A 16,231-nucleotide genomic window follows, 5' to 3' on the forward strand; every position below is an offset into this window, starting at 1 on the left:
GTGGTGATATATAGGAACATACATAGAATAGAATAGATCCACTAGTTATTAGGTTATAAAAGGAAAAGATTAGTTATTTTTGGACTTGCACGATGGGTTCCTGGTGAGAGACGAGTGAAACAGACAAGTGGAAAGAAAAAGTGAAAACAAAATAAAATATCATCCACTTCTATTGTAAGGAAGAGAGGAAAAATCCTCATTGGTTAACAAGTTAACTTGGGAAGTCTGTTTTTCTCTTTCCTTTGACTGTTTTAGTTTGAAATTCCATATGTCCCAGGCTGCCTGGATCTTAATGTCTCAGGAAGCCTAAATATAAACAGGAGAGCAAACCCTTGCAGCACTGAGCAAGCAGTCAAAAGATGGGTTTGTCCTGAGGCATGTGAGGGCCGCACTTTGCTCTGCTTAGTCACGTTGGTGAGGGCCCTGAACTGGAAGCGAGCTGGCAGCACTGATCCAGAGCAGGCAGAGGTTCAGACAGGCCTCCGCTGATGTGGCAGGTGGACTTTGACAGCTGTTTACAGGAACCGGGGGAGCTCAGTCCAGGTCTGCAGAGTTGCTGGCGGTGGTCTCATTCAAACAGGTGTGTGTATGTGCTGAGGGGCATTTCACTGCTCGCTCTGCTTTTGCCAAGTGCTGGTTGTCCTGTAACCCCTGGGAAATGGTCATTTAAACCTGTTTCACTTAGTTCTGGGTGGTGGACTGGCCTGTACTTAGAACAGATTTATTCACCCATAAGTGTGTTTACTAGTTTGGTGTTTACTTGGGTGGTTATACTTTGTATTGTGTAGGTGTGCCTCAGGCTGAAGTCACAGTAGTAAGCAGTGTAAATGTCCACCTTGAGGACAGCCCAGAATAATTTGGTTAAGGTTATGAGGGAGAGGGGAAGATTAATTTTTGGAGTGGGAGGAGGACAGCCAGTTTATTCAAAGTAAATAGCATCAAACCTTGATTCCACACACCCATGAGCCTGGGAGGCTTTTGAACTCCATGAGGCTTCAGTCCTTTTTCAGGAGCAGTTTGGAAGTGCAGTGCCCTACCAGGAGCTCTAAGAGTCTCTGGGGGGGCATAGTTTCTGTGCTACCCTTTCTAAGAATGCAGGATACATTCACTTCTGTGCCCACCAAATCATGGGGCTGCAGAGTAGAGTCACTGCACACTTTGGGGAGGGGAGCACTGACCAGCAGGGCAAGGCTTATAGGATCTAACACTCAGGGGATTGCAAGGGCTGATGTTGTTCCAAGCCCCTATATGGCTGCACAAGGGTGAGCATGTCTTTCTGTTCATAACAGGTTAAATACCCTGATCTGCACAGCCTGGAGATCTAGATCCTGGTTTTGTGAGGCGGGCCTATTTCTTGAGGATTATATCTAGCAAACATTTGGCTGTTTCTGAATGTTCGAGGAACTGTCTGCTCTGGATGGGACCTCTGGATCTGGTGAGGCCTGGAACACTGTGATAAAGTGAGCACGCAGTGGTGGCTCCTTTCTCCACTGCCCTACTTCTGTGTTGTTTATTCTGCTGGGAATTTTAGCATTGCGCTGCACATGGCAAGGTGATAGGGATAGGGGGGAAAGCAGGCAGAAGCAAAGATAGCTCAGAAGTCATTGTGCTGTCAGACTGCCTGCTCAGCTGGTGATACTTCTGGGGCACCTCTACATGGCAAAAACCATGTTAATGTGCTAATGCACAGTAGAATTAGTCTACTGTGCATTAAGTATCACAAAAAGACTGTGCACTGTTGCTACTGCACATTATTGCCGGCTACAGCACATTTATGTACTACCTCATATTAGAGGTACTAAACTTAATGTGCTGTAGCAACGGCATATTAATGCACATGTAGATGCACCCCTGGGAGACAAAATCCCCCTACTGGAGGGTGTGGTGTTGCAAGACAGACAATTATTTAAGGTCCATCTTCCCCTTACAGGGCCTGGGTGATGTTGTAGTTTAGCTGGCAAACAGATAACTGGTAAAGACTCAAGAAGTGTGCTGGAGGAGAGGTCTCCATGAAGACCCCATGTGCCAGAGCCTCCTACTCCAGAATCATATTTAGTATTTTGGGGTGGTTGAGAGCACATTGCCTCAGCGCTTTGCACCTGTGAGGCTGACCTAATTTGCCGGCTCATTTCTCTCCCTCCCAGCTCAGAGCACACTGACCAAGGCTTGAAAAATACCTGCTTGCCATAGGACTAATTCAGCTAGTCAAAGATAGTCAACCAAAAATGTTCAGGGGCAGTGCCCTGATGAGAAAGCACAACAGCTTGGCAGCTACTGGCTGCCTAGGGAGGCCACATGGAGTTCTTTTGTCTCACCCTGTGCCTAATTTGAAACATTTCAGCTACTGAAAGGCAGGAAGAACTTTCTCTCTTCTCTACTCTTGTGTCTTGACCCCACTGTAAAGCAGCAGTTCAGCTACTCAGTTTCCCTCTTGCTCCTGTTTATTTTCTTAAATTATTCTTTTGAGAAATAGCTTTATCTCTTGCTTTTGATGCTACCCATAGTTTCTCAACCATCTCTAGCAGCAGCTCTTCGAAGCAGATGAGATTTTGACAGTTTTACTGCTCTCACTGGATTGTGAATTACAGGAGTGAAATTGATTAATCTTGTTCTGCAAACTGAACACTTAGCAGCAATCCAGGTACCGCTGGCTGACTGGAGATTCAGGAAGGCAACACTAGCCTAGTTTATACTTGGCAGGTAATCATTGAAACTGTAAAAATATGGGAGCTTTTTGTTTTCTAAAATGGAAAATAAAATTCTGCAGAAATTCATGTTTTAGGCCTCCACACTTGCCAAGGAAGATTTCCAGCTTCTCACTGGTGAGTGGACAATTTTCCATGCTTTCCTGCTGGCTCTCTGAAGAGAGTCAAAGAGCAGTAGATTGACAGAGAGGCTGATGGATATTATGACACTGGAAAAATGGCAGTGCACTTTGTAGGTTGCCCTGAGGTGATTCAGAGCTCATTTAATCACATGCTTTGGGATTTACTCTTCTGTTTGCAGGAAACTAAATTAGATTTGGAACTGAAAGAAGGCAAGCCAGGGAGAGACTCCACAGCAAGTCCCAGATGGAGCCTTGGACACCCCCATGGCCACCTCAACCATGGGAGAGGCATGTAGCCCCAGTGAAGGGCCAGGACAGGGGTCAATGGAGGCAAGTCTACCACAGATCACTCCCTCAATCCAGGCCCAATGGTGAGAGGTACTACCATCAACAACAAGGCCCACAAACAGGGCCTCAACCATGGCAAGATTCCTGGGAAGAGTACTATCACTACAGTTATCCTTGGAGGCCAGGGGACCGGATTAGGCCAGATTCCAGGGCAGAGTATTATGAAAGTAGTTATCCTCCTAGACCATATTCAAGGTAAAGTATGAATAAAATGAACTAACCATATAGCTCAAACTGTTCTCTTCTGTTTTTTATTCTTCCATGTCCTCCTGGATAACCAGTTACTAAAGAAAGAATTGTAGTCACTGCTATGCCTATGGTTGCATCCTGGTTTCCATTCTAATCCTCTTTTTATGGTCATGCATAACTTTCAAAATCTTTTAATACTGGGACCAAAATTTTCTAAATCAATGTCATAAAAAAAATGAATTTGTTTGAAAGTTTGAGTAAATCATTTGTTTGAGTAAATCATTGGTTTCTTTGTTTGAAATTAAGGAGAGCAATAAGCACTAATATAACACAAAATTATGGCAACCTTGGTAACTTTACTGCTGGAACAGCTGTGGGTACAAGGATAAAATGTGGGAAGGAGACATCCTTCATTGCGCAGAAATGGCTTTGAATGTTATGGCATGGATAGGTTTTGATTTGATCAGGTTATGGTCCTCATGTTATGCCTACATAGTCCACTTTACACACTTTTTCTGCTAAGCTTGTGGAATGCTTAGCTAAGGACAATGGTGCATGTGCATGGGGCTAAATCAACTCCCCAGAAAATTGTACAAGGGTTGATCTGAGGTACCTGAGGAACATGGTAGCTTCAAACCTTTGGAGAAAAAGACTGTATTTTCCCAAGAGCTCCCTAAGATGCCCACATACCTAGATTTAATAGATTTCATAGACATTAGGGCTGGAAGGGACCTCATAAGATCATCGGGTCCGGCCCCCTGCCCAAGGGGCAGGAAGTCAGCTAGGGTCGAAGTATCCCAGCAAGATCCATCTGTTCTTCCTCCTGGGCACCATCATGCCAGGCACTCAATACAGTTAAATTGCTCAGGCCAATGGTTCTTTGTGACTTGAGTCTTTATTTTATCGAACTACTTTCACAACAAAGTCTATCTCTCAGATGGGGAGGTGAATTCAACACTAAACTTAAGACCTGATCTTTTGATCCTTGAGCTTCCATCTTAGAATAGGTCCTGCTTGTTTCCTGGTCTCCTGACCCTGGAACTACTTATAATGTAACATGCGTCTTTAGTTCTGGAATTGTATATTCCCATGAATTGAGGGAGTGGGAGCAGCTCCTCAGCAGCCCAGTATTGACATGGTTCTGAGATGGTTCCTCATTCTTTTATCCTCTCTTTGTTATCACTCTCAGTGATCACTCTCTTTGTTACATTTCAGGCAAGGTCATGAGGATCCACACTGGAACTACCCAGCACCAAGCTCTGGGGAAGATTACTCTTATAGAGATTATTACAGACACCCACCAGCAGTGCAGGATGACAGAGGTATTGTATATTTCCATAGGAATTAAGGCTATTCTGCTTGCTGTTCATTCCTGGCTTGGGTAGTTCAATGAGCTGTTACACTGGTCTGGCAAAACCTTTAGCATTAATCCTGTCTGATGTGTGCCTGGCCTGATAGACATATGCCTCTTTGTCATGGTGGCCAGCCCTGTTAGAAGAGGAGAACTGCTTGTTTCTGTCATTGGATTTGATTAGTGTTGCTGTTGCTATTGTCCTTGTTGGGTGTTACTGATGTATTGTCAGTGTTGACCTCTTAGGAACTGTGGTGTTGACAAAGTCACAGCCTAGAGATTCCAGCATCAATCTTGTTTTAAAGAATGACCACAGGTTTGGTTTGGCGACAAACATTTGGCCATGTTTATTTTCTACAAGCAAAGCCCTAACACGTTTTGGCTTAACAAGTACATCAGAACAGGAGTTAAGGCATTTGTATGTACGACAAGATAATCAGCACAACACCACACAGGTTCCCTTAGGCCGCTACATATTTCCCATACTTTCCAACCCTACTTTTGTATAATGATCAAAACAAATTATGTATTGCATTCCATCTGTATTTTGAATGTCTCAAACTGTCCTGTATCATGGGCTTGTTTCACATCCTGCCCTGGGTGTTCCTGTTCTAGTCTTATCATGCAGGCACAGGACTATCCTACACTTTTTACAGCCATCTCCTGCTCCCATCTTCTGGCAGGAGTTCCCATCTTGCCCACATGCCACATTTTGCTTGCATAAGGAGTTCATGCATTGATCAACTTTGCTGGTCAGGCCTACTTTTGCCAATTCTTTAGCAAAGCCTTTGTGTAAGCAGTATAAATCAACCAATGTTCCAGTGAGGCCTACAGTTGCCTCCTCAAGCACCTCTTTTGTATTGATCAGAAGGGCTTGCTGCAGGGCACCCAAAAGTATTCTCCCTTTCCTGAAGAGCACAATTCGCTGCCCACATTTCCAGTCCCTGGGTCATGGACCCTTGATGCCATGTTGACTTGGGCTTGCAGTTGAATGGTGATGTCAGCAGCAGCCTTTACATGCAGGGTCATGTAAGGGGTTATACTGATAGGTGCTCAACCTCTAGTCCATGGGCCAAATTTGGCCTGCAGAGCCATGTCATTCAACTTGTGGGCTTCCCTACAGGTCTGGAAATTTGGCAGCGGGAAAGCAATGCCAGCATTAATTGTCATGGCTTCCAGAATTGTTGCAATTAACATTGCCACTGCTACCTCACTGCCAAATTTCTGGACCTACAAGAAGCCCTATGGATAGAATGGAACAACCCTGCATGCCAGGGGCTGAAATGTATTTTTGTCCATACCCTAAGTTTGATGTACCAGGCAAAGCCCAGAGTACCCGCCACCAGTCCCAAATGGAATGGGATAATTCTGATTTTTTTGCTAGAAGGCCCATTCTACTAGTCTTTTGATATTTCTGACATAAAAAGATGGAAGGAAGAAAGAAGTCTGTGTGTGTGTGTGTGTGTGTGTGTGTACACTTGTGCATGTGCATGTATTGTGCATACAGACATAGAGCTATGATGTATCTTCTGATTTATCTTCACATAACAAACCAGAATAATTTAGAGACAATGAATTATGAATAGCAAATCCTGATCAGTGCCTGTGACTCATTGTTGTCTCTCTTTTAATCTAACTAATGCTAATTGCACTGAAGAAGAAATGCTACAGCTTCACTATTGTTTTCTCCTGAGTATGCAGATCCAAGTCAAGGAGATCCTTATGGCAGACAGGCAGATTACTTGGATCAGAGCTATAGCAGAGACTTTGGTCATGACCAGGCCAACAGCCCATTTGTGCAAACGGATGCAAGACAGTACAGGTAAGGAGGATTAGAAAGGGAATGCCTGTCAAATGTGCACAAACTTTGCCCCCCCAATCCTATTTAGCAGTTAGCGGAATCTATGGAACATTGTCTTTACACCTCTGTAGATCAGGAGGGCTCTGGATGCTGTGCAGAACAAAGAGGTGTAGAAACAAATGGACCTGGAGTCCACATTCCATGTGATAACAACACTGTAAACAGGGTAGCCTCCTATTGCTTCAGTTAACCATGCTGAAAAACTGGCTAAGAGGTATATAGGAATACTGTACAGGTAGGTTCACTAACCCCAGTTGCTACACTGGAGCTGCTCTTATCCCCAGGGTTGGGTAGAAAGTGTGTGGAGCAGGTTAGCATGTGGGGAATAACAGAACAGCACTTCAGCTGCAAAGTTGAGCTGATGGGAAGAATTTCTGGATTAATTCTAATGCTTGCAACACATGTGCTTCTACTGCACATTCTAGCTGCAGATCTCAGAGTTCCCTGCAAACAGGAATACTCATTCCTCATGAAGCCCCTGTGCAGAGCTCCCTGGAAACAGTAATGATGCCCCACCCTGAATTTCAACCAGCTAAGTTATACCTGTCTCATGCCAGTGTGCCCAGGGAGTAAAGAATCACAGGTGGGCTGTGCAGCTAGGATTAATGCAGCCCTTAGACTCTGAGCCAGTCTCTATTGAAGTCAACAGAAAAACTCCCATTGATATCATGACTTTTAGCTCAGTCTCCTAGATTATAAACTGTATTGGAGAAGTACTGTGTCTGCCTGCCCAAAAAAAAAAAAAAAAAAAAAAAAAAAAAAAAAGCCACTAAGGAAATCAATGTGATGATGATGATGATGATGATGAGTTAAGTTTCGATGGTGTGGCCTGCATGGTTGCAGCTCGAAGGGGTCTGAGGCTTACAGACAAGTTTTTTTCAAAACCTATCAGTGGTTTATAAAGCAGACAGGGCACTAAATATCTTTAGAAACATGACCCTTTTTACTTTAAAGTCACTTTTCATCTCACTGGGATATAGCAGGTTGGGTGCAATGCTACAACCCTGGTCTATTTGGCAGGAGCCAGAATCTACTCCAGAAGTTGCAGAGACTTGTCCTGTTTCTTCTTATTACTTGTGTCTTTGTCTAGAACTCATATACATGCCACTGTCCAATATTTTACGCATTGTGGGGAGCTGCCAGTACTGACACTTTATGGCATTGGCACTGAGCTGATTTGCAGTGGATTCTATCGACTTGCAGTGATTTATGGTCTCTGCCTTCATGTTGGGTCTTCACTCGGTTCCCTTCCATAGATCAAAGAACTTTGATTCCTATGAGGAGAGTTACATCTCTAGCTCCAGGCAGGAGTGGACTGGGGAGGCACCCCAAAGGAGCTCCTTGGAGGAGGCCAGCATCCAGCCACATGAGGTAACCACCTGAGAGTGATGACTGGGAGGTTTGGGAGATCTGTTAGTTCATCCACAGGCAGGAGGAACATTGTGTAGTTGTGTAGAAGCCAGGCAATCGGGAGACCTGGGCCTTATCCCTGGTGCTTCCGTCAACCTTTTTATTTGACCTCAAGCAAATCCCTATGCTGCCTAGTGCCTCAGTTTTGCAGTCTGCAAAGTGGGGAAAACATTACGTCCTTGTCTTACAGGGTTATTTTGAAGGCTAGTTCAGTACTGTTTGTACAGTACTTTGAGACTTTCATGCAGAGCCTTGGTTATTACTGTTGTGATTATAAAATCTCCTGCTGGGCTTTCACTTATACTTCACAGGCATCTGAATACAGAAGCCTCCCTTGCTGTGCCTGATATTGGTTGAAAGGCTGATCTTATTGGGTTATTTCACCCTTGGTTCTTCTAGGGTATCCATTTTCCTCTGCTTACCTCACATATCTTCCCCAGGTTGCTGCCCAGCAGCGTAGCACTCTGTTACCAGGGTAGGTAGATGGAAGCTCTGCATGTGGCACAGCACTGCTTATCCAGACTACAGAGAGGAGACCCTGTCCAGATTTACTGTGTTTTGTGAACAACTCCCTCCAGGGCAATTTTTTCCTGATAGAAAATGCTCTTTTGGTTCCTGCTCTCCAGTTGGTGGCCACACTGGGGTGCTCACATCATGTCTGTTTGAGGTAGTAGCATAGATCCACAGCTGTGTTAAATTGGCATAGCTCCACGAAAGTCAGTGGAGCTCTGTTGAATTATGCCAGCCAAAGAGCTGAATTGCATTTAGCAAAACTTTTGGGAATGACCAGGGTACAAACTGAAACTGTCTTGGACTCTAAACTTCTTGATATTATCAGAGGGAAAGCATCGTTATCCTCAGCAGTGGTGCATGCTGCCTGTCTCCCTCTGTGCCAGATCCACCATACAGATGAGGTAGTTGTGCCTCAGCCTGAGAGGATAGCTCTATAGTGCAAGCAGTGGAGGCTTTTGCTGTTAGCTCTAAAGCAATTTTTTCAATTCCAATTTTGGTGAAAGATGTGGCACACTCACTACATACTTGCAAACTGGTTTAATTTAATTTATACCACATTTCATGTTTTCCCATCTTCCCTGTCTTCACTTCTACCTTCCTTTATCTCCTACCCTTTTCCGTTTCACTTTGTTTGTGTCATCTTGGCTTGTCTATTCTCTTAGCTCTCAAGCACTGGTGAGCCCAGTCTGCTCCAGCGGTACAAGGAATCTGGCCTCAGCTCCAGCAGTTATGAACTCAGTCAGTACATTTTTGACTCTTCCAATCAGTATGACCCCGCTCCATCTGAAGCTTGGAGTCCAGTTCATACAGGTGGGTAACCACGAAACCACCAAAGACCTCAGGTGAGGCCAGGATTATGCAGGAGCTCTAGTTAGAGAGACGGGACAAGTTCAGGATATGCTATTGCCCTTGCTCATGAAACTAAAAAGATTCAGAGGGGGATGAGCGGCCTTTATTTGAGGAGCTTGGAATGTGAAGAGTGATGCTGTTTATTGGCCACCTACTGAGGGTTTGTCTATGGATGGACATATAGAACCTGTTTCCATGTTGCCACATTTGAAAAATGGAATAATTATAGTCAACAGAAAAATATCATACATTGCAAAAATTAAGGATACGTGTATGTATTCTCTTTGTCTTTAATAGATGATCACGTTGCCTTAACAGAGCTATTTTGATCACCGTCACCTCTTAGAACTTTGCTGTGTCAGTTGAATTCTGTTTTAGTGTCACTGGCCTCTGTTGCCATGTCCTTGCTTTTAGAAGTAGAGTCACCTGCGTAAGGAGCTTCTGAGTGAGTCTGTGCACATGAGGGTTGATACAGAGACCATTTAAAGTTATCTAGAAGTGGAAACTTCTTGAATTTTTTTTTCAAGTGCAAATGCTCTTTGGATCTTCCTGAATTATAGCACTTTGGGGTTACTTTTGCAAGGGCCATGCAAGAGTTAAAGTTACCATACAAATACAATAATTCTTGTCTCTGGCAACACTGGACCCACTACTATGCAAATATGTCAGAAGGCCCAGGAGAGACCTGCGATCCTGTGGCACTGGCTCCTTGTCATTTGTGGAGAATTCAGTGATGCCATCCCTGGAACAGAAAGTTGGGTGCTTTCCCTCCCTCTCTCTGCAAATATGAACAGTGCTGAGTGAAAACCAGGGAGCTGATTTTGGCCTGTGTCTATGTTTAATTTTTAGAGGAGGCCTCATTGGCCACCCTGCACCATGTGGCACCCCTCAAGTATTCACTCCCTCATGTGCCAGTGTGCTTTGGAGCAGGGGGCCACCTGGTCCGAGTGTGCCCTAATTTCCCAGCTGAGGGGCAGCCTGCCCTTGTGGAACTGCACAGCCTGGAGGTAAGCAATCAGCTGAGCCCCTCAGATGGAGACTAACTACTTTCCCATTAATCCACACAGCCCCATTAATCCTCAGAGCCTCATGTACCATACCCACACAGCCTCTTTCACTGTGAAACTTCAAATAAAGCTATATACTTTGCAGCTCCCTGCCCCCACCCAAAGCTCTGGCTGAGCTCTGCTCTGCAGGTAGGGAATCTTGACACAGTGGAAGGGATCTTACTTTGGGCTCAGGCCATTCTAGTTCTTACCGTTTCTTGAGTATGATACAGGTTGTTTTTATTAGTTTATTACCATCATTCAAGTCCTGCAGGAGTCACTTTGACTGGCTCTTATACCAGATTTCATAGACATAGATTTCAGATGGCTGGTCTGTTCTGATGAGATGTTTTGGAGTTACAGCTGTCTTCTTAGGAGAGGTGGGGGAGTGACTGGGGGAAAGGATGGCCTGCTGGTTGTGACACTAGCCTCCCTTGGACTTGGGGGATTTTGGTTCTAGTCCTGACTTTGGCACAGACTTCCTTGTCACCTTTACTTAGCTGCTCTGTGCCTCCATTTCTCAGCTGCAAAATGGGTATGCTAGCCCTTTCTGAAATTGTAGAAAGGAGAAATACATTGATGATTGTGAGGGGCTTGGTGGGTGTGGTGTGGGATTCCAAACAAGTGCCTCAAGTAGACTGTACTCCTAACTGGAAGGTTGCTCTTCATAAAGTCAGCCTGTTTCCTTCCTGCTATAAACATTAAACTGTGTCTTCTTTCTTCCAAAGGCAAGAAGTATATGACCCAAATGCCAATTGCTTCTTAAAGTTCACCATCTAACCAACACAATATCTTAGTGCATCTGCTCTGTAACAATATGGATTTGCTAAAGTTACCCAGAGGACTTTTACCCAGATTGTCAGGCCATTTGCTGAAGCATCTCAGCTTTCTGATTGTTCAGATGGAGCTTTAACCAGGCAGGAAGAAACCAGTCACTGAATCTGCTCTTGTTTTCTAGGTCATCCTTGATAACACAAGAGAGCAAGAGGAACTGCAAGCTTTCCCTGGGCCTCTGGTCAGGTACAAAGTCATCAAAGGGGCATAGTAAACCATCCTTCTCTCTATTTCTTGCTGCCTAGAAACAGCCTCCTTTCAGGCTGTGCTGTAGTATTTTGTACCAGCTTTACCATCTGAGTAGTATAATTACTTAAAGAATTGGAGTTGATCCCTAGCCAGGGCATTTTGATTCAAATTTCAAAGACTGAATAGATTTGAAGTATTTAGATCCAGGTTTTTTTGTTACGCTTATTTTAGAGATAAGGCTCATTTGTAAAGTTCTAAACTAGGGATTTAAGGTTTTTGGTACTATTTTGTAGTTATGTCTCAGCAAACCTGGTTTTAGGATGGTCTCCTGGGACATCCAGAATCTTTGTACAATCAGTGGTCTATACAACCAGAATATTCAGTCCTGGCAAGCTCTTAAGCTATGAAGTACTAAGGCCTGATTTTGAGGCCCTTAGAAGTTGAGGTCACGTAAATGAAAGCCTGGTGGGTGTTTCCCTTTTGATACATTAAATGTGTTCTCTTTTACATTGGTTACCTTGATATGGCATTTAGTAGCTCATGGGCAAAGCAAATGAGAGAGGAAACATCCTGTTTAAAGGAAGGAGAGCGATGAAATTACAAAAGGAGAACTGAGGAAGTATAGAAGTTGGGTAGAAAACTGAAGATCAGAAGGTAGTAGGACAACAGAAGGAGACACCAGACCAGCATTAGGATTGCTAGAACCCAACAATTCTAAGTATATTTGACATTCTCTGTTTACAGATTAATCAGGTAAAAATATCCTAAGGGCACTAAGAAGGGATTTCAGATATATTGTGAATCATTCTAGTTGAGCCATCTGCAAAATGGGAATAAGAATAACCAGCTGCTATCTTTGCGTTGTTATGGGGTGCTTTGTGTATGAGGTGTGTAAGAGTGGCTGGAGCAGATGTTCCTGTGGAGCCCTTGGGACACCTATTTATTACAAAGATACCTGAGGGTGCAGAAAACTGGACTTGATGACCCAAGACGTACCTTCCAGTCCCATGCTCTTATGTTTTGTGAGCCTTGCATATGGGTACAGTTGTTATTGATTTGCATATGAAGAGCTTTTTTTTCCCACCTCCTGCCCCCTTGAGCCTCTGGAGTCCTCCACATGATTCACAGATTCCTCCTTGATGTCCCTGGGGATGCCGTCTTCTATACTTGCTGACATCCCCCACCCTTTTGCTTCTATGATTGTTTCTGCAGGGAAGATTTGCACAAGGTGGATGTGATGACATTTTGCCAACACAGAGTGGCCATGAGCTGTGACCTGACAACTCAGAGAGGCAGAGATTCAGCCCTGCTTTGGAAACTCTTGATCCTGCTTTGCCGTCAGAATGGGGTACGTGTCTGCACTGCAAGGTGCTGTTATAGAGATGTACCAAAGCTTTTGAGTCCCTTTGATTCTGTTATGGAGAGCTTGTAGTGAGGGTCCTTAGTGTAAGTGTGAAGCAACCAAGTATTGCTAATATGGAATCTTAAATGCATCACACTCTCTCAGTCTTGTTGCCCAAAATACTGGGTATATAGAAGAAATGCAGGTTCAGGGTTGCTTCATGTACCAAGGGGTACCAGTGTTCCTGTACAACAGCACCACTTACAGGGGTGCTGTCAGCTTGGTTTAGGAGCTAGATTTATACTGAAAAGGTGAATAATTATTCAGACCTAATCTGCAGGGGGTCTGCCCTGGGTCATTAGAAAAAAAATACACCAGTAAAATCACCAGCATTTGAATTTTACTTATTGACAACTAGTTGCCACGACCATTTTCCACTAACAGTACATATAAGCGGTTAAAAGAGACTCACTGGTGACAGCTGGCAGGATAAAAATCATAAAAGCCAGCAATGGAAGGGGAAAACTGATGATGAGTGGAAGGTCCAAAAGGAATCACTTGAAATATTCAGTCTTGTTCTAGATACCAGACTGGATAGGTCATTGGCCTGGTTTGATATGGCAAATCATGTATTCTTCCCTGTCTCTTTGTAGTCCATGGTAGGCTCAGACACAGCTGAGCTTCTGATGCAAGACTGCAAGCGCTTGGAGAAGTACAGAAGGCAAAACCCAGCGGCCAACCTGATCAACTTGACAGATGATGAGTGGCCATCATATGGCTCTGGAACACCAGATCTCCTCACTGGGGAGATCCCACCCAACATGGATACTCCAGAGCAGATAGTGGAGAAGTTCACCAAGCTCCTTTACTATGGCAGGAAGAAGGTAAGTGGCTGATGTACATTTCAGTGCCTCTTCAGCCAGCAACCCCCCCAGCATTGCCCTGTTTGGAGAGAAGTGGCTGAGTTTCCCTTTGACTTTCCAAGTCCATTAACCTCTATCTGTAGTTGATGGGGGCTGGGGGGGGTTGAATTACATAGCTCTCTCAGGCCTGAGCTAGCTCAGTGTCTGGGATGAAGAATCACATCTGCAGGAAAAACAATTCATTTCACATGAGACCAGCCTGCCGTAGATGCAGAGATCTCCTAGCAAGACAAGCTTCAACCCAAAAATCTCCAGAGAAGTCAGGCTGGGGAGCCAGAGCTGTTGGTCCCAAACTAGGCATGGAATTGGGCATTTCCTTCATAGCTGTAGAAGAGTGAAATAATAACAGATGGTAATAAGATGATTTTTTTATTATTATTTTGGCTGCAGGAAGCTTTGGACTGGGCCATGAGAAACCAGCTGTGGGGTCATGCCCTGTTTCTGTCAAGCAAGATGGACTCACGGACTTACAGCTGGGTGCTGACTGGGTGGGTAGGAGTGGCCAGAGGGCAACTTTCAGGCGACTGGTTTTGCTGGGCACAGCTAGCCATTGAGGTGTCACTCATTGCTTTCATGGTAGCCATGCTACAAAGCAAAAACAATGCACAGGTTCTAGTCAAGCCCTTCATGCTCCGTTACTTTGTCAGTCAGCTGAATAGGCATGCGGGGGAACCTGTACAGATCTGGCTAGTCTCCTCAGGCATGCATGCCTCCAGCTTGGCAAGAAAAACCAATCTGGTGGCTAGGAAGCAAGGGGAAGCTACTCCTAGAGGTTCTGAGATGTGGGATGGAGTAACCTGAAACACCCCAGCAATGTGAATGAAAATAACATGGCCTGTGCTGATCAGCTGGTAAGACAATCTGGGCATGGAGAGAGGGCTGTGAGATAAGGGGAGCGTGACCATATTGGGCTGATTGGATAAAGAGGAGCAAGTTCGCTGTATTGGTGTGGCTTGGCTTGGCTTGGGTGGGGGGTAGCTCACATCTGTACTCACAAAAATGCTGTAATCTGGCACCTCATAAAATCCAGTCTTAAAGGAGGAAGAGAAGCAGCATCTTAGACACTAATTCCTTGACTAGCTGCTGCACGTGTGGAGGGTTATCGGGGGTGTGGCAGTGCACCGTGTGTGCCTGCCACTTGCAACCAGTGGGTTGCGTACGGGGGGTATAGACCCCGGCCCCAGTGAGGGGGCGGCCCCAAGAGAGGGGGGAGTGGAGAGACGCCCCAGAGAGGGGGCGGTGATCAGGCCCAGAGAGGGGGCGGTGATGAGGTGCAACCGGTGGGTTGCGTGCGGGGTGCAGGGACCCCAGCCCCAGGAAGGGGGCGGTGATGAGGCCCCAGAGATGGGGCAGTGGTGAGAACCCCCCAGTGAGGATGTGATGAGCCCGCGGAGAGTGATGGGGGCGTGGTGCTGCGGTTGTCCCGGTGGAGAGGGGATAGCAGTGTGGGGAAGCCTGAGGGGATAGAATGAGGGGCTAGACCCAGCCCGAAGGAGAGAGTACCCTTGACTGGCCCAAGCTGGGGCCAGGACTTGGAGAGTCAAAAGGGCCGGGGGCCCACCGCGAGGGACGCCCAAGAGCCGGGGGCCTGGGGTCCCGACTGGCCTGGAGGTGGGCCAGGGCTAGGTGCCGAAGGTCCCGGGGGGACCACGCCTGAGAGGGGAAGATGGCTTCGGGGTGGGCAGCGACGTAGAGCCCCAAGCGACGTAGAACCCCAGTGTGAGCGGGCAGAGCCCCAGTGTGAGCGGGCAGAGCCCCAGTGTGAGGGGGCAGTGATGAGGAGCCCCAGTGCGGGTGCAGAGCCCCAGTGTGAGGGGGCAGCGATGAGGAACCCCAGTATGAGCGGGCAGTGATGATTAAAGGGGGGAGGTATGTGGCAGAGCACAGGGTGTGTCTGCCACTTTAAGGGCCCGGAGCTGGCAGCCTCCAGGTGCCTGATTAGGGCAGCCATTTTGGAGCCAGGCAGTTTGGCTGCAGGAGGCCAGGCAGCAACATTGCCTGGCCGGAGGGCTGCTGAGAACACCTGGGAGGTAAGGAGGGGGTGGGGAGCTGCAAGGGGTTGGTAAGGAGGCTTCTGGTCCTGGGCATGACCTGAAACTGCACCCTGCTGGGAGTGGGTGGTCTGGTGAGGCTCTCAGTGGCGCAGGAGCCCCCAGGAAATGCCAGGCCAGTTATCACCCCCGTGAAAGGTGGGTCGGGGCGCCTTAACCCCTAGCTCCCACCACCACCAAGTGGGTTACCCTTGTGTTTGTTGGGGGGGGATCCAGAGGGCCAGTGTTGTGAGCGGCCCAGAGAGGGTGGACCCCGAGAGCATGAATGAGTACAGGGCATGGTGCTGTGGTTGCCCCTAGGAGAAAGGGAATCGTGGCACAGTGAGGCCCGAGGATGTGAGTGAGGGGCTAGAGAGACCCAGCCCGAAGAGAGAGTACCCTTGACTGGCCCAAGCTGGGGCCAGGACTATGAGAGTCAAAAGGGCCGGGGGCCCACCGTGAGGGACGCCCAAGAGCCAGGGGCCTGGGGTCCCGACTGGCCTGGAGGTGGGCCAGGGC

At 46.5% G+C, this 16,231-nt stretch overlaps 1 protein-coding gene across 8 annotated transcripts in view; it reads left to right on the forward strand.

The window, feature by feature from the left end:
* The first annotated feature begins 461 nt into the window (after positions 1 to 461).
* LOC102371683 (protein transport protein Sec16B) overlaps positions 462 to 16,231 on the forward strand; it is a 52,979-nt gene continuing 37,209 nt past the window's right edge. For 6 of the 8 annotated variants that reach the window (XR_003096103.1, XM_014524379.2, XM_025214775.1 and 3 more), the window contains exons 1-12: positions 469 to 580; positions 1,290 to 1,435; positions 3,007 to 3,370; positions 4,580 to 4,686; positions 6,417 to 6,537; positions 7,833 to 7,947; positions 9,162 to 9,309; positions 10,198 to 10,355; positions 11,353 to 11,414; positions 12,630 to 12,765; positions 13,413 to 13,643; positions 14,073 to 14,170. Coding sequence is in view for 7 of the 8 variants with exons in the window: in XM_014524379.2 (XP_014379865.1) it covers positions 3,072 to 3,370; positions 4,580 to 4,686; positions 6,417 to 6,537; positions 7,833 to 7,947; positions 9,162 to 9,309; positions 10,198 to 10,355; positions 11,353 to 11,414; positions 12,630 to 12,765; positions 13,413 to 13,643; positions 14,073 to 14,170 (1,475 nt within the window). In the remaining variant the exon portion in view is untranslated. Of the gene's footprint in view, positions 581 to 1,289; positions 1,461 to 3,006; positions 3,371 to 4,579; positions 4,687 to 6,416; positions 6,538 to 7,832; positions 7,948 to 9,161; positions 9,310 to 10,197; positions 10,356 to 11,352; positions 11,415 to 12,629; positions 12,766 to 13,412; positions 13,644 to 14,072; positions 14,171 to 16,231 lie in introns of all 8 variants that reach the window. The other 2 variants (XM_014524380.2, XM_014524381.2) reach the window with 2 other exon arrangements.

This window comes from Alligator sinensis, unplaced genomic scaffold, assembly GCF_000455745.1.
Source record: "Alligator sinensis unplaced genomic scaffold, ASM45574v1 scaffold293_3, whole genome shotgun sequence".
NCBI lineage: Eukaryota > Metazoa > Chordata > Crocodylia > Alligatoridae > Alligator > Alligator sinensis.